Here is a 26,470-nt window from a genome sequence, read left to right as displayed (position 1 = left end):
AGTCTTAGTGGCTTCGTTTATGTTCCTGTATATGCTTTAAATATGTACCACCCGAGAAACAACTAGAGATTCAGTAGCCCGTTTCCCCGCTCAAATTAAAGATATGTTTTGAAAACTGCATTATGTGCCTGTAAACCTATTCCCACCAAGAACCACCACAGCACCTTTATATAGTTTTTAATATACAAAGTTTTTAACTGCCTGGTATTTGCAATAGCCTAGTAGAAGCTTGCAAATAAAGCTTCCTATGACTGTCAAGTTTCCTCCAGCAACAGTGTTTCTTCATGCAATTCTAATGGGATGTGAAATTAGCACGGCTTTGTTTAGCTTTTTGTGCAGCATACAAATAAGTGGCAGATGTGCACTTCTGACCTTTACCACTTTGGGCAAGGAGCTGACAGTTCAGGAAACAGTAGGAGAGTAAACTGCTGCTGCAGAGCAAGCACAGGAAATGAGATCTTTCGATGAATGTTCCTTATAGAAGTACAAAGGGCTTATTAAAGATGGAAAAGTAGTCCCATTTTCAGACAGGGAAATGGAGCAGAGAGAGATTAAAGATTGATCTTGTACTATTTAAAAAAATAATCAACAGGAGTTCTCCTATTTATTTCATTGAGAGCAGAATGTGCTGCTAAAATGACTTGTCTAACCTCACGCAGTGAGTCAATTAGGATTGGAAACAGAATATAGGTCACCAACTTCTAGGTCGCCTGTCTAACCAGTAGATGTGCTGCCCTTAAAAAAAAAACTCACTACCAAAGTGGTGTCTTTAAAGAATCCTGTGTATTCAGAATTGAGAAGGCATTTTTCCCTAGGTAAGTTCTGCCCCTAAACGTCATATATTAGTGTCTCCCATTTCATTGTGGGTTTGCCATTGCACATTTAGCACGAACACCATGCTCAGCACGGTACAGTGCTCAGCGAGACAGCCCCCATCTCAGAGATGGCGTACAGAACTGAAGAGCTGACTTGCATACCTGAATCAGGGCGAGTACTTTATCCTGTACAATGGTGGGAGGATTGTTCTTGGGCGAGATGATTTTCACCAGAACACCATCTATGAAGTCTCGGTTTGCCACGAGGACATGGAAGCGATGGCCACAGTTTTTCACACAGGTCTCCAATACCTACACAAGAAACACAAATAACCTCTGATGGAACAAAGGAAGAGTCCTCCTGGTACAAAGTGTCTGCACTGGGGTGAGGGGGCGGAGGAGAGAGGAAGAGGAGGCTTAGTACCCTGTTTTTGCTTCTTTCCCCTGCGCACCCCCCACAGTACCCCTCCAGAGCTTCCTCCTCTACACACAACCCTAGGAATTCATTGATATGTTCAGTCACCTTTACCAGGAACCATGCAAACCAGTCAATTGGTTAATAGCCAAAGTGTAGCAATTTTCCTTTATATGTACCCTGAAGCTGAATGAGATCAAATATGTAGCCCTTTCTCATTATAATTTTCACTAGTAATTTTGGACCTTTGCTTTTGGACATTAGTCAGTGAGGGGGTGATCCAGCTGATGAGACAATATCACTAGAAATTATGCCTTAGGCACCAAAAGATGCTGACAAAATGTGATTCATATTAAAGTTTTTTCCTTTCTTGATAGCTATTGTCTTGTGATAAAATAAATCACTAATATTAACACCCGAGACTTTTGTGATCCAACTTTTCTCATTGTCAAGATGAAGAAATAAAAGTTTCTGCCATTTTCATTCAAGTTTGCTCACTAATGCTGTTTGTACACCAAATTTCAGCACATAGGTTGTTACAGCAAGGACATGTCAAATGGATATCCTGTCACAGGGTCGGGTTTAGAGATACCCATTTTCAATGCTTCTGAAATGTGATTGAACCAGGACACCCCAATTTACAATCCATGTTATAGAGTTTTACATGGGGATTATGCCAAATTATCTTAAATCCTTCAAAACACTCTGCTTTTGAATTATTTGACAGGTTATACCCCAATACACATTTTCCCCATAACTTAGCTGGAGTCATTCTCACTTGGACATTCAATTACCATGGAACAGCAGCTATTGACTCTTTTCTGTGATGAACATGATGCACATGGAGATGAATACAACACACAGCTTTTACATATAACCATGGCTAATAACTGCCATGACCCCATAGCCGAGGAGCTTCTGCTCCTACTGATGTCCTCGCACCTGACGACATGGGCATTGAGGCCTGCAAGTCCAGATTTCAGCCTCTTTTCAAGACAACGTATAATTCCATATCCACATTATGATGGACAAAGCAGTCTCATTTTGCTCCCTGGGGCACTAGCACCTTATTTTAATTCTCTCCAACAAAACCCTTAACTGGCAGCTATCAGAATGACAACCCAGGGCAGGAAGTGGCCACGAGGAGACAGAGCCAACAATGGATTAGTGCAAGAGCACTTCATCTTCAGAGACTGAGTCAAAGCCAGTTAGGTAAAGAATGAAAAAGAATTTAGAACGGTCATCTTCATACAAGTGACAACCACCACACAGGTCAGCACAACTGGCAACCATCTATGCTAAGGAGGGAGCAGCATAGGATGTAGCAAGGGAGGACTGAAGTGTGCTGGCAGAGTGCAGGGGAAACACATGCAGATCACCTACCCACATTATGCCTTGATCTAGTCAATGGTATTTGTCCCTTACATTCAGGAAGTGCAAGTTTCACCCACCAAAACACATTCTGATCTGCCATGTCACCCAGTAGGCCCTTTTCAACCAATAGCCTTGCTGACAGGATCAGCAGGAAAGGTCACTGCCAAATCACCTCACACTCCAGTAGGGCTGTGCAAATGCACAATGTAGTAATTTATGCTGATTTAGTTTAGGCTTCCTGTTTCTGATGTACTTACAACAAAAATTACACTATTCGTTTTTGTGCCCTTGGCTAGTTGCTCTCCAAATTCTTTCTTGGCCTGCCTTATACTTTTATAGTTGACTTGCCAGAGTAGATGCTGCTTTCTATTTCCCCCACTAGGATCTGACTTCCAATTTTTAAAGGATGCCTTTTTGCCTCTGCTTCTTTTGCTCTGCTATTTAGGACAGTGGCTTTTTTTTTTTTTTTTTTTATTTGGGGTATTTTTTTACTTTGAGCCTCTATTATGGTGTTTTTAAATAGTCTCCATGCAGTTTTCAGGCATTTCATCCTCGTGACTGTTCTTTTAAATTTCCATTTAACTAGCATCCTCGTTTTTGTGTAGTTCCCCCTTTCTGAAGGTAAACGCTACTGTGGTAGGTTTCTTTGGCACTTTCCCAGCTCACCCCACTCACCGTTAGAGCCAGCATCACCTCTCTGTAATTTCTGTTTCCATTCAGCCTCTTCTTCAGTGCTCGGATAGCATCCTTTGGACTGAAGGAGAAAAACATATTTTCATTCCTCATAAGGTGGGAACATCGGCATTCCCTAACCCTTTCTGACAGGGCAGGAGCACTTGCGTTAACTTTAGATAACGCAGCTATAATCATTGAAAGCTCAGCATGTGAATGCAGATACAAGGGCGATGTATGAATGAGACAGCAAGACTGACAGGCACTCAGGAAGAGGCCACAGGCGTAACACCATTGAGAACAGGCCCGCTGTGTAGCACAAGCAACACAGCCTGAGTGCTGAAGGGACAGATGATACTGGAGAGGTCCCGCTCTTCAAATGTTAGGATCTGGTAGCATTGCAGCATTTGGCAGCTTGGAAGTTACAAGCAAGTCTCCTAAAAATACAGGATCAATGATCCCTATTGTAGCACATTTAGTATGTGCTTTTTGGAAACACCCAGGAATTAGATATTGCACCATGAAAATCTAGTACTGTCATTTTGGTGCTGGGCCAACATAGAGCTCTGCTAATGAATCTCAATCCTGACATGCCACATCCCATGTTTTTCTAACCCTCCAACTTTCCTGAGCAGAGGTCAACACTAGCAAGTGCCATAAGACATGCTGGTTGTCTGAAGTGGAGCAGTGTCAGTTTGGGATGAGGAGACCAAACAACTCATTTGCTACCTAAAAATGGGATTTAATCTGAGGACACCTGTGCATTAGCCCACTGCACCACCTAGCATGCTGAAGAACAAAGCTCAGTGTCAGCGTGACAGCAAAACGTGTGAACTGCCCAAAGTTATCTGTAATAGCACATACCCTTCTTCTGTCTCGTTGATAATGTCGCAGATCTCCATGTTAAGTGTCCAATCCTCACTCTGCAAGGAGCCATCAGTCGCCTTTTCTGTGAAGTCAACACAAAAATCTCTGTCACCTCTCCTTGATTAAGTTACTATAGTTCATCTTATCTTCACTCTATTACTGTGCCTTGTACACAAGTTAGCACTCCCCATATGAGGAAGGGACAAATTTTCCAAGCTCTTGCACTGTTGACTCTGGACAACATCATACCGTTTTTCCTAATTTAGAGACCAGTCTAAAAGCTTCCGGAGTAAAAGTCAATCCTGTGGGCTGGATTACTCAATATCCACAGACGGGCTGTCAGTTAATTCCTGCCCTATCTTCTTAGCTACCACCCTACTTTACCTCTGATATTTTGATGGGAGAAGGGGCTAATCATTCAAAGTTCTAATTTACTATATTTTAACACCTCTATGTCAACCCTCCCTATTTTTGTGGAGTCAGAATTCATATTTCTCTTTTCATGAGGAAGACCTGGCTCCTTTTTGTACACCAAGTGTTTTTCCTTGCTTGTTTTTTTACCTTTGAAGTATCAAAAATGTAAAATTCCTGCCTTCCCTATTTTGCAGAAAGTGTCTCTTGGAGGACCCGGAGATGTAGTTTGGAAGTGCACTCAGACCTTAACAGAAGAGGTGGTAGTGTTGAATCTTTAACAAGAGGAGTTTTCTCCCACCTGTTTGTTGGACATTTGATTTAAATACGCTTACAAACAAAAAGGGCTCTCAGCTGTCTGGATAAACATCACTTTCCCTCCTCAATTAATCATGTTTTATTTCAGATCCCTTGTCATCTGAAATTACAGACCTACTACCAAGCTTCCAGGAAAACAGGGTAAACAAGACCTGAATTTTTGACATAAAAAAACCAAACCAAAACAAAAAACCCAACCAATCAACAAAAAGTACAACACACAAGCAAAACTTTCCTAAATAAATCTTTCAGGCATAGTTTATACATTATAAAGCAGCAAGAACAGCAGAAGTGCAGTTTCCTTTGTTCCCCTTGTAATCACCTTGAATTCTTTATATCAAATTCCCCAAATCAAACCCATTTGTCGCAAAGGATAAAATTGCCTGAACAGGGTGGATTCACTTTTAGAAGACTGAACCTGTTCTATAACTCTGCCTTGTGCTTCCCGGGCCAGAAAGCTGCATCTATGGTAACACTGTTCCCAAAAAAATTCCTACCATTGAGACCAAGGTTACAGCTCCCCTGGCAGTAGTAACTGTGGCAATGTTAGCACAGACCAAGTGCCAGCTCAGAGCAAGGGCCACATAACATGGTGCTTAAAATGCCAGCAACCAGTATTCCCACCACAGCAGTTCCACCAACGGTAGCAACTTGAAAAAAAAGACTGGCATAGACATGGCCAAAGTTGGAAGCGCTGAAGAGAGGTTCGCTCAATCCCAGAGTGGGAGGAACACAGGAAAAGTGAGATCATCCCATTTCTCAACAGTGACACTTTCAGCCTCATAAGGAGTGTTGAAAGGCACTCAAACGATCTCTGTCCGGGTCCCACAAGTCCAAAGAGGAATAGAAAAAAAACCCAGCCATAGCGCCATCTTTGTACGGGACACAGATTCGAAAAAGTCAGTCAACCTTATCTCATGGTACAGTTCAAGTAGCACAAAATCTATTCACATATGAAGTACGCCCATTCCCCAGCAATTCAACGAGGGAGTTCAGAGACTATGACCTACTGTGTTTTGACCAATAGTAGCATTCTTAAGATTTCAAGGTGGTTTCTAGTCACTGAAGTTTAATACTGTTCTTCAAACAAACCAGATGCATACTCGTGAGACTTCTTTCCAGCAGCTTAACCCCTTTGCTGCACTTCACAAAGCATCACAGCAGCGAATCTGGGTCGCACCACCGAAATGGACAAAGGATTACGGACGACAAAAATAACTTATATTCTGTTTTTCTCTAAGGAAAGATGAACAAACAAATAAGCTTCTAATTGTTTCTAGAATCAGTACCCCTCACAAAGGCTTTTTTAAATATTTACAACTCTGTGTCAGTGTGCGTGTGAGAGAGAAAGAGACAGACAGACCAGAAGCCCTGAACCACATATTATGCCAAGGAAATAACCAAACTGTAAAATAAAAGTATAGTCAGTGTCAGTAACAAAACATTTAAAGGGGCACAACATTATCTATATTCTACAGCTTGGCCACACAAAACCAACAAGACAAAAAACAAAAAAAACAACAACACATGAATCAAATTATTGGTGGCCCTAACTGAATGGCCAACCTCTCTGCTACCTCCAATAACATCAAGTGGAGACAGCGCTGCACTAAATGGAGAAAGAGTTTCAAAAGATTTCATGATTCTCAGTCACAGAGCCGTGTCACATGGACATTTTGCCCAAATAAACCATGGCCAAATATTTATCACAAGATCAATGAATGAATTGGCTGCTGGCATTGCCATGTGCAGGGTTAGCATTTTCCCACATGATTTCTAAAGAGAAGTCAAGCCTTTGACTGAGTCAGACAGTATGAAAGCTGACATCAGGACAGGGACTGCAAGAGCAACGGGGAACACAATTTTCTTTAGCACATTTTTGGATTTTCTTTACAAAGCATGTCAAGCGCCCATGCTTACAAATACCCCATATTTAAGACATACTATTCTCTCTGGTGGCACTGTGCTAGTATGTTCCTGCTGTTTCAGTGATCATTCTTCCCCTCAGAGCATGGAGAAGAGGCTGTGACTTTCTGACTGAGTGTTGAGATTCTAATTTTAAATACAAATCACTTCAAAAGCAGCACACATTACATGGACAAGAGGAACTAACAGTTGTGAAAGCACTTCCCTTGATTACATTAAAGCCGCGTGTACACCAAAACTGAAACAGTATTAGCAACAACCATGTTCACAAATAGCTCCAACAATGCAGGGATAGATTCCAGCTCCCCAAGAAACACATCAGAACAGTACTATTAGTATAAACTAGGGGTCATGTAGCATGCTTCTCTGAGTAAGAAAATCCCCATCCTGTACCTGGGAAACTGCAGAACCTTAAGAACCCCTAGACATGTTTTTAAATGCTGGAAAAACTGATATTGGGTGTCAATCACGCATCTCCCTGCGGCTCACTCTCAAACTGGACAGGAAATAGTTGGCTGATAATACTGACAGGGTCAAACTGTTTCCAACACCTAGTGCAGGTGCCGGAATCCTGGAAGAATGGCATATTTTCCTCATGTAGGTGCACCTATAGTCAATATATTAGAAAAGCATCAGTTCCCCCACTGCCCACAACGGGTCCGTAGCACATATCAATTGGCATTAGCTTGCGAAGGATTTGGAGACAATCAGCACAACTCTGGGATGGTGCAGGGCATCTTAATTGATACCCACCCCAGACAAGATAAAGTAAAAAGGCAGAAAAAAAGTGAATAATTTCTGGGAGACTTTTATTGGGCAATATACAAACAACACCTCATACAAACTTAAGTCTCTAGTTCCCAGGGCCAGGGATGGGAAAGAATAATACTTTGCACTTCGATAGCACCTTACATCTAAGACCCTCATGGCTGTTGAACATTAAATCTCAGAGAAGTCCAGTCACAGGACATAGCCAGAAATTCTGGAGTTCTAATTCCAGGCTGCCACTGACATCTTGGGGAAATGGAGGCAAAGGGGTTAAGCAGTTTGCCCATCTGTAAAATGACAGCTAATACCATCCTACCTCCGTGGGTTGTTAGGTGATAAATCTCTATAAAAGTGCTACATGCTGCCCATTTTACAGCACTCAGACAAGGTGCTCCTCAACTAAGAATGCCTCCTGTGCATCAATCTTCATGAACGTCATCTACTAGCCAAGGCTATGCCCACTCTCGAAAGTATGACCAGGATGAGGTCACCATAAGGAAATAAGCTAGACATAGAATCATAGAAATGTAGGACTGGAAGGGACCTCAACAGGTCATCCATTCCAGTCCCCTGCATTGAGGCAGGTCTGAATATTATCTAGACCATCCCTCACAGGGGATTGTCTAACTAGTTAAACCTCCAATGATGTAGATTCCACAGCCTCCCTAGGTAATTTGTTCCAGTGCCTAACTACCCTGAAAGTTAAGAAGTTTTTCCTAACCCAGTGGTTCTCAAACTATGGGTCAGGACCCCAAAGTGGGTCATGATCCTGTTTTAATGGGGTCTCCAGAGCTGGAGTTAGACTGGGACACAGGGCCAAAGCTGAAGCCCGAGCCCCAATGCCCAGGGTCGAAACCTGAGCCCCACCACCTGGGGCTCAGGCTTAGGCTTCAGGTTACAGGCTCCCTGCCTGGGCATGAAGCCCTTGGGCTTTGGCCACCCAGCCTGGGATGGTGGGGCTCTGGCTTTGGCCCCCCGCCTGGGATGGTGGGGCTCAGGCAGGCTCATGCTTTGGTCCCCCCTCCTGGGGTCCTGTAGTAATTTTTGTTGTCAGAAGGGGGTTGCGGTGCAATGAAGTTTGAGAACTCCTGGTCTAACCTAAATCTCCCTTGCTGCAATTTAGACCCATTGCTTCTTGTCCCGTCCTCCGTGGTTAAGGAGCACAATTTATCACCCTCCTCTTTATGGCAACCTTTTATGTACTTGAAGACTTATGTCCCCACTCAGTCTTCTCTTTTCCAGACTAAACAAACCCAATTTTTCAATCTTCCCTCACTGGTCATGTTTTCTAGACCTTTAATCATTTATGTTGCTCTCCTCCGGACTGTCTCCAATTTGTCCCCATCTTTCCTGAAGTGTGGTGCCCAGAACTGGTAATGCTGAGTAGAGTGAAAGAATCACTTCTCGTCTCTTGCTTTCAACACTCCTGCTAATACATCCCAGAATGATGTTCTCTCTCTTTTTTTTTTTGGTGGGGGGGGGGGGGGCGGGACACACAACAGTATTACATTGTTGACTCGTTTAGTTTGTGATCCACCATAACTCCCAGATCCTTTTCTGCAGTAGTCTTTCCCAGGCAGTCATTTCCCATTTTTTGTATTTGTGCAATTGATTATTCCTTCTTAAGGAATAGTGCCCAGAAACTGTGTAGGAACAGGCTATGCAGGAGAGGTAGAAAGTGCTCTTTTGTTTTAATTAAATGCAAGGACAAAACAGCTGGTTGCCCTCAGGAGGAGCATTCATTTCAAGCTCTGCTCAGTAGCATCCTAACAAATGAAAGCTGACATGGAGTGCACCTAAGGTCACCTATTACACAACCCTCTCATACTCAGCCCTTAGTACTTTTGTTTTACAGCTACAGGCCTGATAGCCCTGGAGACAGGACAGATACAGCACAAGCAACAGCAGTGCAAGCTTCCCTCTCCCTGCCCTGACAATGCACCTTAACCCTGACCTCCGAGACCTCCACTGATGAACACGAGGGTAGTTCGATCTCCATACTCAATCTGACCACGCTGGTGCATCTGCTAATAATGATGCCAGCTGCCACTGTATGTTTTTTGATGAACACTTTCAACAGGATCTGAACTGAGAAGACTGGTTTCAGGTAGGAACTGTATTTAATACATGTACCCTATGCATGTTTCTAGACTGGAGAACGAAGTGCTGGTCTCAGGAAGCACTATGGAAACTTGCTCTAGCAGAATGGTGACAGCATGCAGTAAACGAGGCAACAGGCTGACGTGGGGGTATGTCTATAATGAAAAAAAAAAGTGTGCTCATACTCGGTTAAAATAGCAGTGAAGACTCAGACTCATATACTTTAAGGTCAGTGGCAACGTGGCCTTTAACTCGGGTTAGCCACTAGAGTCCAATCCCAGGTTCCCCTGTAGGCTTTAACTTGAGCTGCTAACCCGAGTTAAAAGCTGACTTGTTGTGTCTTCACTGCTATTTTCACCCATCTTAGCCAACCCCAGTTAAGAACACACCTTTCATTTGCTGTGAAGACATTCGCTAAGATAGAGCTTTCTGAACACTCTGCCCTTTCCTTCCATCAGTAAGTCTGTCTACCAAGTATCGAACAGCAAGAGTCATCGTGCTGCACAACACGCTTGAAAGATGCAAGTGGAAATTCCAGTATTGGGCAAAGGCAGCAAGTTATTGTTCATGGACATTTAAGTCCTGCCTTGTGTACAAACTACACGCAAAGAGAAAGGGAGACTGGTGTTTATGTAAGTGTGTAAGTGTGGTCTCCAGTCTGAATAGTAAACATTCTGCTATGTGGATCTACGTTCTAACAACTGGATAAGCCCTTGGTGTGAAAAATCCATGGATTTCTTTGTACATGGATAATCTCACCATCCCAAACTAACAAATGAGCCAAGAGGTTTGTTCTAAAAAGCAACTATTAGATATCACTGCAGCTGATGTGAATTTCTGATCACAGTGCTGCTATTGAAACTGAATATGAACCACCATTCAGTATTTAGAGATCAATTCTGAGGGCGTCTTTAAGTAAGTCATTCAGAAAGGAGGTCAGTTTCTTTGCTAGACAAAAGGCCAACATTTTCCACTCTGTCACCTTGCTTACTCCATTCTCTCTCTGCTCTCCCTATTCTAAAACTGCTGAGCTTGGCTCTCCAAAGAAAATGGATCAGCATAGAGAAACATGATTTGATTTGGACTGCTGTAGCCCTGGTCCTCTCTCCTGCCTACTGTCACCCTACATCATGTTTTAGCTACGCTTGGGTTGAAAACTATTTGGGGCAGGCCGACTGTCTTGTCTCTAGAGCACCATGCACATTTGTGGTTCTGAATGAATAATTTGTACTGAACCCACAGACTTACTAAACACCAAAATAGCAAAAGAATGGGCACATGCTCAAGACTCAAACTTTAAAATATTTAGCCCACATTCCAAGTTTGAAAGAAGTCTGTTCAAATTTATTTAGGAACAGTCATTTCCCCAATGAACAGTCTGATTCTCTTTTTGAAGACTACTCACCATATGGCATTAGACTGTGATTACAAATAAACAGTGCACAGCTACAAACCATGATCTGCTACTGCGTCTCTTAAGAGGATCTCAAGGTGCTTTACAAACAGTTACGTTTCAACATCCCTGTGATACAGGTACAGTATATAAAGCGTATTGTTTAACTACCACTGAAATCCAGCCACTTCTGGAGCAGAACACAGCATCTGTTTAACAGCAGACAGTTAGAACAAGAAGCAAAGCCTACCATATCCATGCCAAAGAGGATTAATATACAAATTAAATTAAATAATTAACTTAATTAAACTTAACATTTATATAGAACTAAGAATGCCTTGTGCCTACATTAGGATCACAACTTCAATAGACAAGGGGAAGAATAAAATAGACATCCTTACATGTCAGAATAAGGTCTCTTTAATCAGCCTGACCTGGCTTAGCTTATGAGATCCCATAAGGATCTCAGCATGTTTGCAGGTGAATAAAACCCTGACTAACCTTAGAGTACGAACTCATATAGGCTGGGCTCCAACAAGGCAATCTTGGACTGTGATGAAAAGTGGGGCCTCAGCATCCAAATCTCATTCAAACTGTAAAGATTTGTGTTTTAAGAAAGCCACTTTTATGTAAAATCCTTCCTCCCTGTCCATAGACTCCTCTCTTCAACGCAGAGAACAGGAGAGGTGAACGGCAGCCTTCAAAAGGGGTCAATGATCTCCGCACCTGATGAGCAGGTAGGCATCCCTGCCAATTAACACATCCTTACTGGGAACTGAGGTAGAAAAAGCAGGGAGAAAGATACAGACCAGGCGGAAGCAAACCAGGCATTTCTGACTGTTAGTCTTTATCAAAATTCTTGTCTCAGAATGAAGCCACATCATGCCCTGAAATAACCATTTGGTACAAAACTTGAAACTGCTGTTTCATGCTCTGCACTGACTCCCCAACCAAGGCAGAACCCAGTTCAAGGTTTCAGGACCAGTTTCACAGAGGGCTCTGAATACTATCTACCACTACTCTTCCTTCATGACCATGACCTCCCATGACAGCTATGTTCCATTGGAACAATAAGTGTTGAGAAATAGGGCTCATGAGTGTGGGAGACAGAACTATCACCGGAGCTGGACCTAGACACAGCAACTCTGTCACATGAAATAAGAATGACCAGAGTCTTCACCCCTTTCAGCAGTGAATGCAAAACTCCTTTCCACACATGGCAAAGGAAAACCCTATCAATCAAGCTCTCTCTCCAACAGGCAGAGGAAAAGAAATATTGGTGGTAGCTATTTTTAAACATTTGGGAGGCTCTCACGTCTTACAGTGATGGGAGCCATACAGCTTCCTATAGAGGTACCTATAGATAGGTAATTAAAAACAAGTTTTTCTGGTGCGGCTTGATGGTTTAAATGCGCTGCCCCAAGGGGTGAAGTGGAGTCTGTGCCCCAAGCAGAGCAATATGCTTCCAGGCCAGAAAGAGCATCCTTACTCAATCTTCTCACTGCAGCTTCCCATCAGTTTGAAATTATTGCTGGCGATGTCATGCTTCGCTGAGGGTGGGATGCAATGTGCGTATGGACACCTGTCTGTCTTATGCTAGGGACAAGCAGGAGGCCATAGCTTTTAAAAAAAAAAACCAACAACAAAAACATTTGAAAACTAGTGGATTTTTACACGTGTCAGAAAATAAAAAGCTTCCCTTGTCTCTGTGCTGTATCCTCATTAAAGCTAAGGCGCTGACCCAAGTACTGTAAATAGCTGTCCTTCAGAACTAGGTCAAGTGAAAATGTTTCCTTGCCACATCAAACCATTTTCAAAAATCCAGAGCCATTTATCTGAACTAGGAACTTTAAAAGCAGCATATATTGCACCAATATGCTACATTAGCTCTTTCAGTGATGACCTCTGCAAAATTCCTACCTCACCGTGAGCCTGAAGTACTGCAAGGGTTGTGCACTTTCCCAACAGGGTGTGGAATTGGCTAGTGAGTTCCAGCTCATGTCAGAAGTCAGTGCAGAGGAAACCTTCCATCGGAATTCTGGACAGGTGTGTGTGTGTGTGTGTGTGTGTGTGTGTGTGTGTGTGTACACACACGTGTACATAACAGTTTTTCTTCGATGGATTTACTTGAATTTAGGTGTTTACTGTGTTATTTCATAGAGAAAGTAATGCTTGTTCAGTTCACTGTATGAGGGCAATGAACTAAAGTACTCTTAAAAGGACAGGTTACACCTTCCTCTAAAAATCAAGTTCTTTGACAACTTCATGTCTTGATTTATTATTACAGTGTGCAAACCCCTGTGATCTATTAAGCAACACTTCCAGTGCTCTAGTATTAACACATCCTGAGCGTCCATCTTTTGTTTGTAGATGGAAGTGACAAAGGAAGCATAAATCAAAACCTTCTGGATAGTATAAATGTAACAATGTTCTCCCTGGCCTTTTCTGTACTAAGCTGTGACTTACTCAACAAAGTACAGTTGTGACTGAGTGGTATGGTTGAGTGCTGAGTTCGGATTAGTCATCCGATCCATTCTGATACATCAAATCAACTTTCACTCCTTCCCCTGACCACAACAAGGCAGCCGTGTTTGTGTACAGATGTCATGAAGTTACAGATATGTATCTTGGTTGGCTAGTGTACACATTCCACCAATTGTAGGCCAAAACATTTTTTGTACAGTTTTCAGTTCTCTATCGGTTTTGGATAACTAAGCAGACCAGATTCCTCACGTTATGCAAGGGTGAACCGCATGGTGTTTTAACGGAACACAGCAGGTATTAAAAAAGGCTTCCTTTAAGGAGAACAAAAGATTGCTTAATTCAAAGACTGACCATATACAAATTATTTATGATTGGAGGAAGGCGGGAGATCTGAATATCTATCACAAGATATTTTTAAAAAATCCTGAAAAGCTTTTCCAGTATGTACTTTAATAGCCAGAAAATACTGTTCTTACCAATAAAGACAAGTCGTTAGAGTCCATATTAAAGCTCCAATGAAAGCCTCAACAAGCTTCTTACTCATGTTCATGAACCTTTCCTATTCTGTTAGAAAACACAACTGAACTTCCAATATTTGTTTGCCCAAAATTCCAAGGGGGTGAAGCTAAGGATTTATCTTCCAACCTGGCCTTTTTCCAATTAATAGGTATATACAAATACTCTATATAATAGATGTATTGTCCTTAAAATTTCATAGGATGGCAAAGGGAAAATTGCATAAACAAGCTGGTTTAAAATACATTAAAAAAATACAGGTGGACTGACACCATACATACAAAGTAAAAGAATTACTACCTTTGAGACCAAAGAGATGAAACCATGAGGTATGGAAGAGGGGAGAGTATACCACAGGTCAGCATTTACATTACATCTAAGAGTTCTGGAGCTTGACAGCCTAGTTACATTACGTGACAAGCTTCAAAGCACAAATAAGAGTGAGAATGGGTGTCAGTGTTTAGTTCTGTCACCTCCTTGCTCATCGAAGGGTGTTTAATTTCAAACAATTACAGCTAAAGAAGCAGCCTTTATGAAAATTATGGACGATCAGTGTGTCCGTGAACTACATTTGAAATCCATCGGTGCTTGATGGCTAATTCTGTACTACATGAATAAAGCAAGTTCTAATAACCCATTTGGGACTTCACTCCGGTACTTACAAGCGATGTGTCTTTCATATTCATAAAACAAAACTAATTACCTTTCATGGGTGAAATGTTCTAAGAATTTCCAAACCACTGTAGCCTCAAAGGCTAAAATCCCTTCTCATATTTAAAAAACTCCCCCGCCTGCCCACCCATTCGTAACAAGTTTTGTTTGCTGCAAACAACAAACTGCTGGATTTTTTTCCCCTCGTAGAACCCCTAATCAGTATTCTATTTTTTGCAGGTCACTACTAAAGTCAATTGCCTGCATTCTCACTTGTTCAAAATAAATTTAAACATTAATTACACTTAGTAAGAAAGAGAAGCAAACTCTGTCATTCCCACACAGAAACTAGTTATAAAAACAGACTTACTTCACAACTATAGCACTACTGCAGATTGACAAGCAAAACAATGTACTTAATAATTACAGGTGGAACCATTAAAATATATGCATGTAACGACAACATGGGTGGAACCAAACAAATCATGAACTACTATGATTGCACAACATTCCACCTCATCCGTCTCCAATATTTCTATGCATAAGGAAACTTGAATTTAGTGCCATCTGGAAGATGCTGGTTACCCAACAAGCAGCAGAAAACAAGGCAGTCAGATATCTGTAGCTTTTATAGGTAGCCAAGTTGCAATACGCACCAGGAAGTGCATCAATTTGCTTCTCTAATCCATAGCCTTCCTTCACACCGCTAAAAAGAACACAGTAGACTTTGCTAAAAGGCAACGATCTCTGCCTCACTCAAGCTCCTGTGGCTTAAATAGTACAGCACCGACACTAGTTTTAAAAGGTTTCCTTTCTATGGAAGTTGGATTCAATGAAGCCCTATCAGGTGAAAGAAATAATTTTGCGCTAAAGCCGTTTCCACTGGGGTAGTCTGTTGTCAGCTGCCCCTTCCAAGAGGCCAAGCTCATTAGTAGGGCAAATGCTTAGGGGGTTACATTTTCAAAGCACTTGTTCGGAAGTTCTGGGCATAAATCCTACAATGGTTAACAAGATGCACGCATGTAACCCTTCTTGTACTGTCTTCAAAATGTAGCTCCTCAGTCTTTACTGACCCGAGCGTTAACGATTTCAATTCTGCTTCCAAGCCCTTGGGTTTCATGGCGCAGTGCAATGTTTAGCCATGAAGCCAAAATAGAGCTTAGGTGCTACATTTTATATCTGGAAAATTTCTTTGCAATTTTCATTAGTACTAGGCAGGAAACAGTTTTCCAGTCCTGCAGGAATTCAAACTTAAAAAAGTGTTTCCCATCCCAAATCAGGACAAAAAGCCGAAATATTGAAGATTTTATGAACCAAAAGAAAAAAAAAATCCATAAAAAGTTTCAGATTGGGTCAATGAAATAAAAAATCTGTTAGAAAAGGATGTCTTGTAGGTGGGTGAAGTCATCACTTTCTGTTGGGATAGAGCTATATGGTGTCAAGGACCTCACAGACCATTCCACATTCTCCTCCTCAAATAAGGTCTTGCATTGCACCACCTGACTCTGCCACCATCCCCAGAAGAGGTCCATACAAAAACTCCCAACTGATCCAGCTGAATCAAAAAAAATTTTTATGCTTCCAGGAACTTTGTTGGAAACCAGATCTTCACCACTCACTCATTGTGTTAAGCCACTGCATTAGATAGAGATTTTAAAGGCTGCTTTACTTATTATAGTAACTACAACACACACACACTAATGAGCTGCAATGTCAAGAAAACAATCACAACCAAATGCTGACCCATTTTGTTTTCTGTTGAACTTTATTAATTTTGCAATTCTGACAGCTGCTCAAACTTAATTGCTCATTATGCCTGTAAATAAAAACTGATCTTACTCTGATTAGCCAACCATTTTATGGCTGCCACAATAATTTCTTGGTTAATAAATGATTTGATGTTTAGCAGTATTTCCCAAATCTTAGCAAAATATATTGGTGGTACGCTGTTTCTTTTCTCTAAAATACCCTTTTACTTAGAACAGGGGTTGGCAACCTTTCAGAAGTGGTGTGCCGAGTCTTCATTTATTCACTCTAATTTAAGGTTTCGCGTGCCAGTCATACATTAACGTTTTTAGAAGGTCTCTTTCTATAAGTCTATAATATATAACTAAACTATTGTTGTATGTAAAGTAAATAAGGTTTTTAAAATATTTAAGAAGCTTCATTTAAAATTAAATTAAAATGCAGAGCCCCCCAGACCCATGGCCAGGACCCGGGCAGTGGGAGTGCCACTGAAAATCAGCTTGCTTGCTGCCTTTGGCACGCGTGCCATAGGTTGCCTACCCCTGACTTAGAACTTAAAATGTCATCGCTATAGAAGACAGTTCAGAGATAAACCAAATTATTTATTATTGCCTATTCCACATCAGGCCCTATTGGCAAGACATAATGGCACCCATAAATCAAGGTTCCTTGCTTGCAAGTTTTCTTCTGCTTGTGTCCCTGTTATTGTGACATCGCTTTCCATGTACTTGATTTCTTGGGAAATACTCCAGAGCACTTGGATTATAACTGCTCACAATGATACAAGACAGGTTTCTAGATTATAAACAAAACGTGCTAGCAGAGCCTAAAAGTCTAAATAGTGAGATGAAAAGCAAGTAGCCAAATTATGTAGTGGTCAACATCTGCTTAATATACAGATAAGCAATTTAGCACACAATAGGGGTGCTCTTTCATAGATACTAAGCAATCAAAACTCCAGATGGCTTAACTGACAAAGGACTCAATGCAAACTCTTTTGCTTAACATTCTTAACGCCATTACATTTTAATCTACAGTAACCACTATCTCATCAATGTATCTTCTACAGCTCCAAAAATAAACCCTTTAGACAGAAGTCAAGCAGGCAACATTTTAGTCTACAAGGAACCAGTTAAACAGTTTGAGTTATGCGAATACAAGGGGAAAAGACAACCATTCTTCGGCTTTTCTAGATCAAAAATGATTGAAAGTAGAGACTTCAGACTTCCCCTCTTGGATTGTTCTCACAGAGACTTAAAGGGCTAACTTTGAAATCATCATGATCAGTCTTTTTAAAATTACCAATGCTGAAAACAAGTACTTTCATACTTCCCCATTAAAAGTAGTATTTGGTTCTCAGAATGCAAGTAGGATGCTTCTGTTAAGAACGGGTGGACTTAAGGATGCATTTGTCAGCTTGGGGAAGCCAAAGTGGCCCAGAATTACTAAGCGCTGCAGGACTGCAACCCTTTGAGGTTTAAAGGACCCTTCAAGCTCTGCTGGCAAAGCTGTTGGAGCTTGCAATTTCTGTAAGTCTAATCATGAGTTGTTGGATTTTTGGGGGGCGGGGAGGAGGAGAATGTCTTTTTCTTTAAAAAAAAAAAAAACCATTGGGAAAATAAATGAAGACAGCTGTAATGAATGCAAGGTTAAAGTGGAGAAACAAGCACTCAAAAGCCAGCATTAAGGTCCCTTCTGCCATATTACCTCAGCCATGCCATGAATATGAATTTTTTTTTTATTCCCATTATTCTTGTCAAATGCAAAGTTCACTACACTTCTCTCAGCAGATGTATCCCATAAAAATACAAAGGATGCAACATGGCTAAGTTAACAGAATTCTTCTGTCAATTTAGCTACTACCTCTCAGGGAGGCGGGTTACCCAAAGCAACAGGAGAGATAAGCTTCTAAACTGAAACACTACAGTGCCACAGCTGTGTCGTTGTAGCATTTTAAGTGTAGACACAGCCTAGAAGTGTAACAAGTTTGTAACAAGTTTATAACAATTATCTGCTCTCATTTTGCATGGCATCTTCTGACCTGAATTTGGACAGACTAGCTCTTGCCTGGCAGTCACTCTTTCTAGGCCAGAATGTCTGACTGCTAAATTGGAGAATAGTCTGCCCATGCTTGCCATACAATAACCAGATTTACAAGCTCTTACCCAAAGCATACAACAGGTTTAACTGGAATGTGTACTTGTCTTCTCGGTCTCCTGACACTGCTTGTGACGAGTCAGCCTCCTCTTTGCATCTTGTGGCATAGTTTGGCAATGTTCATACGCTGAGCCCCTGGAGGGTTCCTGGGTTACTCTGATTCCCACATTAGAGAAGCAATGGCAAATATGGTCCAGTGTGGATAGTCTGACCTCGGCATTGTCTTGATACAAATACACTTAATTAGTTTATGCATTTATGCAACCCTTGATTTTTTGGGATACTTTATTACACTATTGACTATAGCATTTGATCCCTGCATTGCTCATCATACTGCTCCAGATTGTACAGGACAGTCGTAATGTAGTGTTTTGTTTTTTAAAAGAGGCTGATAGATTGAAGCAATAGATCGGTTGACTCCATTTTCATTTCACCTTCTGGAACAGCTTTAGGAGTATTTATAAATAAGAGTTGAAAGATTTGGAACCGTGGAGAAACAACTCGTTAAACTAAAGTAAACCATCTGCTCCTAAGGGAAAAGGGGTTCAGATATAGCTAGGCATTCAGGTTAACGCTTTCTTGGGCACAAGAACCAGCCTCTTTCAAAAGAATCCTTTTCAAGGAAGAATAACTGAAATGAATAAACAGAATAATCAGGAATAAAGTAGATCTTCTGACAGCATAGTATGTGACTAAAACACAGCAGACATGGCTGTTTAGAGAGGATTGGGTTTTTGCCCTCCCACATTAAACCCAGTTTTTAAAATGCAGAGAAGTAACACTTCCTAAGATGTTTGCATGGATGCAAGCAGAAAGCTGTGTTTGAATGCTAGTGCTGCAGGACCTGTGCAGGTTCACAGCACCAGTCGTCACAAAAATCCCTTTGATATTACACCAAACACTAGCCACCACAAACAGGCTCACCCTTGAGTATATTTCATAATACTTGGGGCTGCTATAAGAATCTTTCTTCCAATGAGTTCAAAGCACTTAAACATTTTAGCCTCTCATCAACAATATGTTGTAAAGATTCTGAAACCAAGGCACACAGAATTAAGTGACTAGCCCAAGGTCACCTACTAAGACTCTGGCAGAGCCAAGAATAGAAGGCAGAAGTGCTGGCCAGTCCAACACCACCCAACTAAACACAACACTGTCTCTCCAAATACTAAAAGTTTCTTTCCTCCCAGTAAGAGATCATTTTACAGAAGTATCACCAAGCACCATATCAAATGCCTCATTCACCTTCAATGAAAGTTTTATTAAAGGCTGGTCCCAATTTAAGAATTCAAATTGTTCTAACATTCCTTTCATGAAAGTTGTCTTAATTCAACATTCCACAAACATGTGTAGAGAACGCAAGAAACAGCACCGCAAGCAAATTGTTTCAAATAAAGAGACATCAATGGGAGGTTTAAAAACCAAAACCAAATATTGGGGGTCCATTAATTTTTTAGCACACTTTTAAAGATATAGGACTTAAAGCAATATCAAACTGTGAGCTGGCCATCCTCAAATTGTAACCTGGTACATATAGGTTTATATTAGAAACAAATGGAATATACATTTAAGCATGCTATGCTGCAGCAGATAAAACTACATTATTCAAAAACACACAGTCTAATACTTTCATGAGCGGAAATCTGCTTTTGTGACTATTAAAAAAAAACTCAATCCAGCTTTAGGAATCTGGTATTAAATGGTATTATAGTAATTATCCAGCTTCTCACATATATGTAGTTTTCCTAAGCGACCAGATTCATGACTCAGTATTTATTTGCTCCTTTTAAAACCAAGATATTCATTTTGCTAAGAGATTTTCTCTGCAACACAATACATTATCATGAAGTGAAAGCAGATCCAAGTAATCTTATAAAACTAAAAGCACTTTATCGTCAGACTGTTTTGCATGACTAGCATAATTCTGTATGAACACTGGGAGACTGGGTTTTGACCACAGTCCATGTTATTTTAGGTACCTATACAGAGAATAGCATCTCCATCCCATTCACAGTGGGCTGGCAAGTCATGCATCTTTTTGATGTATTCAAGTACCATATATTGTGTCTAGAAATCTAACACTAAATAGCTATTCCAATTTTGTAGTGGAGGACAATCCACCTTCAAAACAGTGCACAGTACATATGTGTCTCTGTATAAAGTCCCAAGACATATGCTGGCTTTTTTTTTTTTTGAGCGGGTGGAGTGGGGGGTTTACAACAGAAGTCATGAGAATGGAACACTTTGCTAGCAAAGCAGATAAACATGCTCTTTAAAGCCTTGATTTTGTCCTTGGGAAAAGGCATTTTCCTGAAGAATGACTCTTACCAGGTTTACACCACAACAAAGCAAACATTTACTCTGAAAGGAATTTAGAGACACTGCACATATGGACAATGAAACATGGGTTAATTTTCTCTAGATTTTTAGTTTTTGTTGTCCTTGTCCACCATAATACATTTTTCTAGACCTGCATTTGCTGTTAAAAATAAAAATAGCTCTTGAACAAATGTGTTTAAGTCGGTCATAAAACATGTTAGAGGATATTTCAAGGAAGCATCGAAATATTTCCCATGGGGAAAAAAAAAGGAAAATAAAAGATGTTAAGAGCCAAGAAGCCTGCACCAATATTTCATTTTATGAAAAAAAGCTCTACAAACAGATTCTCTCTGCACCATATTCATCATCACTTTAACTGCCTTGAAATGGAAACTGAGAGTGCTTTGATAAAAATCGATTGAAAGGTTGTCTGGTTTCACTGTTGCTTCAATAAAGTGCCTCTGTATCCTCTGCTGAAACACTGTTTTTGTAACTTCCTTAAACAATCCTATTTAGTAAATCACAACAGTTAGCACTGTGCCTCCTGCTGAAAAAGGATTCCCGGGCAAGGGTCCAATCCCGCACTCCATCCTCAGGCAAAGGTCTTAGAATCAGTTGGTGTTTGATTAATAAATGTAGCATGACAGCCATAAAGGTACTATAGTGCCAAACATTTGGAGTCCTGGTTATTAGAAAAACAACTTCCAAAATTACTCTGGGCATGGCGCAAGGTTTCGCTCCAGAAACTCCCTTCTCCATTTCTAGTACATTGTTGTCAGACTGCAAGTTTTAGGTAGTTGTAATTGTGCATTCAAGTTTTATCCTGGACTTGGGTTAGCAAGGCCTTTTGGTCACAGCCAATCAGGCCTCCTAGGTCTCTGTTGAAAAGGATTGATTGAAGCAGTTCTCATGATGGACCTCATTGTTCCCAAAGGTGGATACGCACATTCACTATTTGTTCTACCTGTGAGGAGCCCATTTCACAGATCACTGCTCATTGTCAGCCCTTTGCACTTGAGGAAATTAACAAAAATTCAACACAGCAAGATTTGATTTGGATTTAAACGTTCCCCTGCAGTGTTTACAAAGATCTCACCAGTTCCGGAGATGTAGAAAATGGAACTGATTTCCTTGTGCAAGCAGAATGAAAAGCAAAAAATACACAGGAAGCATGAACAAAAAGGTCAGCTGTACTTCAGATTCTTGTAATCCAATCAGTTTTAATAATCTAAAATGAGTTTAGCAACACATGGAAAGGATATTTGTTTTAATAACCTTAAATCAAGCAGTGACCCTTTAAAGATGATACTCTTGAGCAAGCAAAACTAAGCATGCAATTTAAAGAGAGGATGCCCACCTGGACGCACGGACTCTTGCTATTGGAAAATGTAGTATCATCTGGGGAGAGTGCTAGCTTCACCACTTTAGTACACACCTTTCTGTATTCTTCCTATTCTCAGGTCAGCAGCATTTCTAAACAATGTTTTGCATTCTCAGAATATAGATTTACCTGGAGTTCACCCTTCCACATAAAACTATTTCCCCCAATTTACTCTGTGAGCCTATCATAAAAATCTAGGTTTGCGTTCACTACCTAAAATTAATCTGAACAGATGCGACAACACAGCCATTCTGCACCATTGAGAGCCTCCACACATTTAGCCTAGACCCTTCAGAAAAGCCTGGGTAAATAGACAAGCTTTACATTGTTCCATGAAAGTCAACACATTTTGGCTCTTTTAGTCCATGAGAAGATGTAAATTCCACAGGCAAGCGCCTTTCACTAAGAATATTCTGCCACCAGTCCTAGATTTACAAATCTAGACACTATCAGCATATTTGACTCAGCTGGTCTCAACTACAGGAGTAGAATTTGAGGTGAGAGGCAGGGATATACAGAGCCGAAATCACAAAAGGGGATTATAGTTCTGAGTCCAACAATTTGAATTGCATCTGGAAAGCCAGTACAATCATGGAGCACAGCTGTAATGTTATGCTCCGTGCCAGAACCACAGTTAAGCATGTGAGGGGCCACATTCTGAACAAGCAAACTTTTCAGGTCATCTTCAAGAGTAGCCCTGTGTAGAGTGCACTGCATTAATCCAATCAGAAGGTTACTAAGGTGTAGAAAACTGGTGAGGACCACATCTAGAAGGGATGGTCGCAACCTCCTAGTCATCTGACAGCCTGGTGGGGACACTGTAATCTTCTAGTTACCCATAAAACATGTATTGAGAAGCAGTATATTGTCTATATTAACCTCTCTGTACCTCCGTTTCCCCACCTATAAAATGGGGATAATGATACTTACCCACATTTGAGATGTACAGATGAAAAGCATTACAAAATGAATCAAGTATTATTTGTTTAAATAAATTCACACAGCATCCAGGTATATCCCAACAGCGGAGTGAGCTTCCCCACAACACCCCACCAACACACCTCAGCCCTGCTCTGCGGGGACCATTTTTAGAGATGAAAAGATAGCTCAACCTTCACAGTCCATTTTCTTTATAGCCCATCTAATCCATAGCCTCTCTCCTTCCACTTCCATTGTGCTTTTCAGTTAAAGGCAGCTGTGGTGATTTCTGTGCAGTGGACACAGAAAGCAATTTGCCAAAAATCAGATGTAAATAACTTTCACACACCATGAACTGGGCTGGAATTTGATTGGCCAGTTTAGATGCGAAAGATGCTATATATCCCCATTACTAAACCTCTGAGTCCAACAGAATCCCATCCTAGTAATCCAAATAAATAATAGTATTTTCCTGATCATAACCATACTTCAAGCAACAGTTTATTGGAAAGATCGCTCCAGCTTCAGAGGAAAGATGAAATGCCTTGTATTAGCTCCTCCCGCTCTTCAAAACCCCCTCTGACATCTGCTTTTTCAAACCTGACATTTACCTGAAGACATTCTGTATGCTCCTAATTAAATTTTCATGTGAACCACTGCTGCTTCCTGGCAGAGAAAACACACACTCCTCATGCGCTTACGGCCTTCCATAATTTTCTACAGTTCTCTAATATGGTAAGCATCAGGCCTCGACTGCAAACACCAACACAGTGTTCAACACAACTTGCTTAACTGGAACTACGAAATTATTTATGGGGGTTTATTTAAATCACCAATAGAAATAATACAACAAACAAATAATTGTATCTCACAAGCTCATTCAAGCAGAACTGCGGAACCCTGGACAAACGCAGCGATCTGTGGGAAAGTCTTGCTTTTGTTGTATTGTTACCTTGGAAAAACATGCCTGGCAATTATAAGACAGACAGCAAAATTTTTCTTCCAGAACAAAATCTCCTGATGTCTTCCACCAAAAGAGGAGGAAAATTCTTAAAATACAACAGAATCTTACATCACTAAAGCTGCATAACTGACTTAAACATAGCTCACTCAAAGCTTTGCTGTCATAAGAGTCTTTGAACAGGCAGTCACTGCCTATTATTAATTCCAAGAGAACAAGGGGCAGGAAGGGGATGAAAGAACTAACATGAAGCTTTAAATGCCTTGAGCATGATTACAAGGAATAGATGGAGAAGCAGAAGAAAAAGAAGGCTGGAACGTAGATTTTATTATATAAAATTACTAAGACTTAAGAAGGCACCGTTACATCACTTACTGATGTTTAATGAATCAGACAATAAATAGATCAGACACTATTCCTTTCTCTAACATTGTTTCCTGTAGCTCCCTTATCCAAGCAGCTAAGCAGACAGCTGCCCTGGCAGATGCTTATCAGGTGGATAAACGCAACAAAGCAAATCCACTTTAAGATAACATTTAACTTTCACCACCATTATTATATCCAGAAACAGTCAGCACTGCTTACCATAATCTAGAACAAACAAACCTCCCCGAGATCGCTATTGACAGCTGGCTTGACAGATATACATATGCTATATGTATTCTGCCAAAGTCAGAGTTCAGTCATCTTCAAAGCACAGTGCAAAGACTTATCTGTTTGATCACATCTTTTGGTTCTAATAGGGAGTGCTGGAGTGGGAAGGTAAAGTATAGGAACTTTCTGGTTTTGTGGCCAGAACTGCCACTTTATACAGGATTTTCATTTTTGTACTCACACAGTCTGCACAACCCCCAGGCAAGGTAGAGAAGTATTATTTGAGACACAGAGTAGTTAAGGGTAAGGTTTTCCCTGAAGATCTGCACCTGGGTCTGAGCATCAGAGTTAGTCTAGCCCAGGGGTGAGCAGCCACACAGCAAAGCCTTACCCAGGTTACTGTGCCCTCACTGGTGCTGCGCTCCTGTGTGTGTCACTAGGACTTCTGGGGTTATATTCCATGGTTCTTTGTGCTGCAGTAAGCTAAGCCGCTCTATAATTCTTTCCCAGTGCATTGTGGAAGAATGTGTCTGTCCTACTGGGCACACAGGGGAATTGTGGGAAGGCTCTGGAGGACTATCAGCACTCAGTCTGTGTCCTCATTGCAAGGTGAGTGAGTTCACAGCCCGAGTGAAAGTAAAACCTAGGCTTTAAGCCAGACTCCAGCTAGCCAGGGTTAAAAACACCAGTAAAACCTGTGTACACACCTGGGAGGAGGGTTGGGGCAACACATGAGGGGGGGTGTCTCACATGAACACATACCCTGCATGACTTACTTGCCCAGGGTCAAAAAAAAGAGAGAGAGAGAAAGCCAAGAGCAGGAACAGGATTAAAACTTGGAACTTGTTGACTTCTAAGCCTGTGCTTATGCCTCCAAACTATGCAGCCTTCCCTGTATATAAACATACAACCCCCAAAGCAGATATTCAAGGGAAAGAAGCAGCAGCCCAAATACAGGTTATTTGGGTCTAGGAAGGAATTGACTTCCTGGGACACCATAACACCGGTTGCTTAGAAACGCAGATTGAAGTGGGGCAAGATCCTTCAGGTGGGACTTCTGTTCCCCTTTGCAGAACCACTGCATCATGATGCTTTGGCCCTGTTATACTCCTGCTTTATATATATATATGGAGATATACCTATCTCATAGAACTGGAAGGGACCTTGAAAGGTCATCAAGTCCAGTCCCCTGCCTTCACTAGCACAGGTGCGCTAGTACCTCGGCTGTCACCGGAAACCCCACAGGAGAAAGACGATTTCAGCAGGATTTTGTTTGTGAAGTAGGGCACCCGTACCTTGCAAACCAAGCCCTGGGGACAACCCTGGGAATCACGGACCACAGCAATGAACAGGCCATGAGCACCCCAGCACTCACCTCCACAGGGGCTCTGCAGCCCTACCTGTCCAGCACCTCCCCACACAAGCTCTCACCCTAAGGTGCCAGACTCTCAAGATCCCACCAGGGTTTGTGTCCCCCCTCACCCACCCTTTTCTGTGGCGGGACTCCCGTCTCCACCAAGCCTAACCCTACTGGAGTCCGTCCTCCCCCCACTGGCTGGGGTCCCGTTTATGCGGATCTGCCCCTCCCCAGCTCTGCTGCAGGCATGGCTCCTCCCCCGGCCCAGCTCTAGCCCCCTGAGCTCTGTCCTCTCCTTCCCCCACCCAGCTTGGCTCTGCCCCCTTT

The 26,470-nt window shown here is 41.5% G+C and overlaps 1 protein-coding gene across 2 annotated transcripts in view; it reads right to left on the bottom strand.

The window, feature by feature from the left end:
- Window positions 1-26,470, bottom strand: part of TOM1L2 (target of myb1 like 2 membrane trafficking protein) — a 68,866-nt gene that overhangs the window by 36,276 nt on the left and 6,120 nt on the right. For both annotated transcript variants that reach the window (XM_024215027.3, XM_024215028.3), the window contains exons 2-4: window positions 4,141-4,225; window positions 3,280-3,358; window positions 978-1,127 (exon numbers count right to left, since the gene is read on the bottom strand). In XM_024215027.3, the coding sequence (XP_024070795.1) occupies window positions 978-1,127; window positions 3,280-3,358; window positions 4,141-4,225 (314 nt within the window). The remainder of the gene's footprint in view (window positions 1-977; window positions 1,128-3,279; window positions 3,359-4,140; window positions 4,226-26,470) is intronic.

Source organism: Terrapene carolina, unplaced genomic scaffold (assembly GCF_002925995.2).
Source record: "Terrapene carolina triunguis isolate 2854851 unplaced genomic scaffold, T_m_triunguis-2.0 Scaffold93, whole genome shotgun sequence".
NCBI lineage: Eukaryota > Metazoa > Chordata > Testudines > Emydidae > Terrapene > Terrapene triunguis.
Note: the sequence above shows the minus strand (reverse complement) of the source record. Positions and strands in the feature narration are given on the sequence as shown.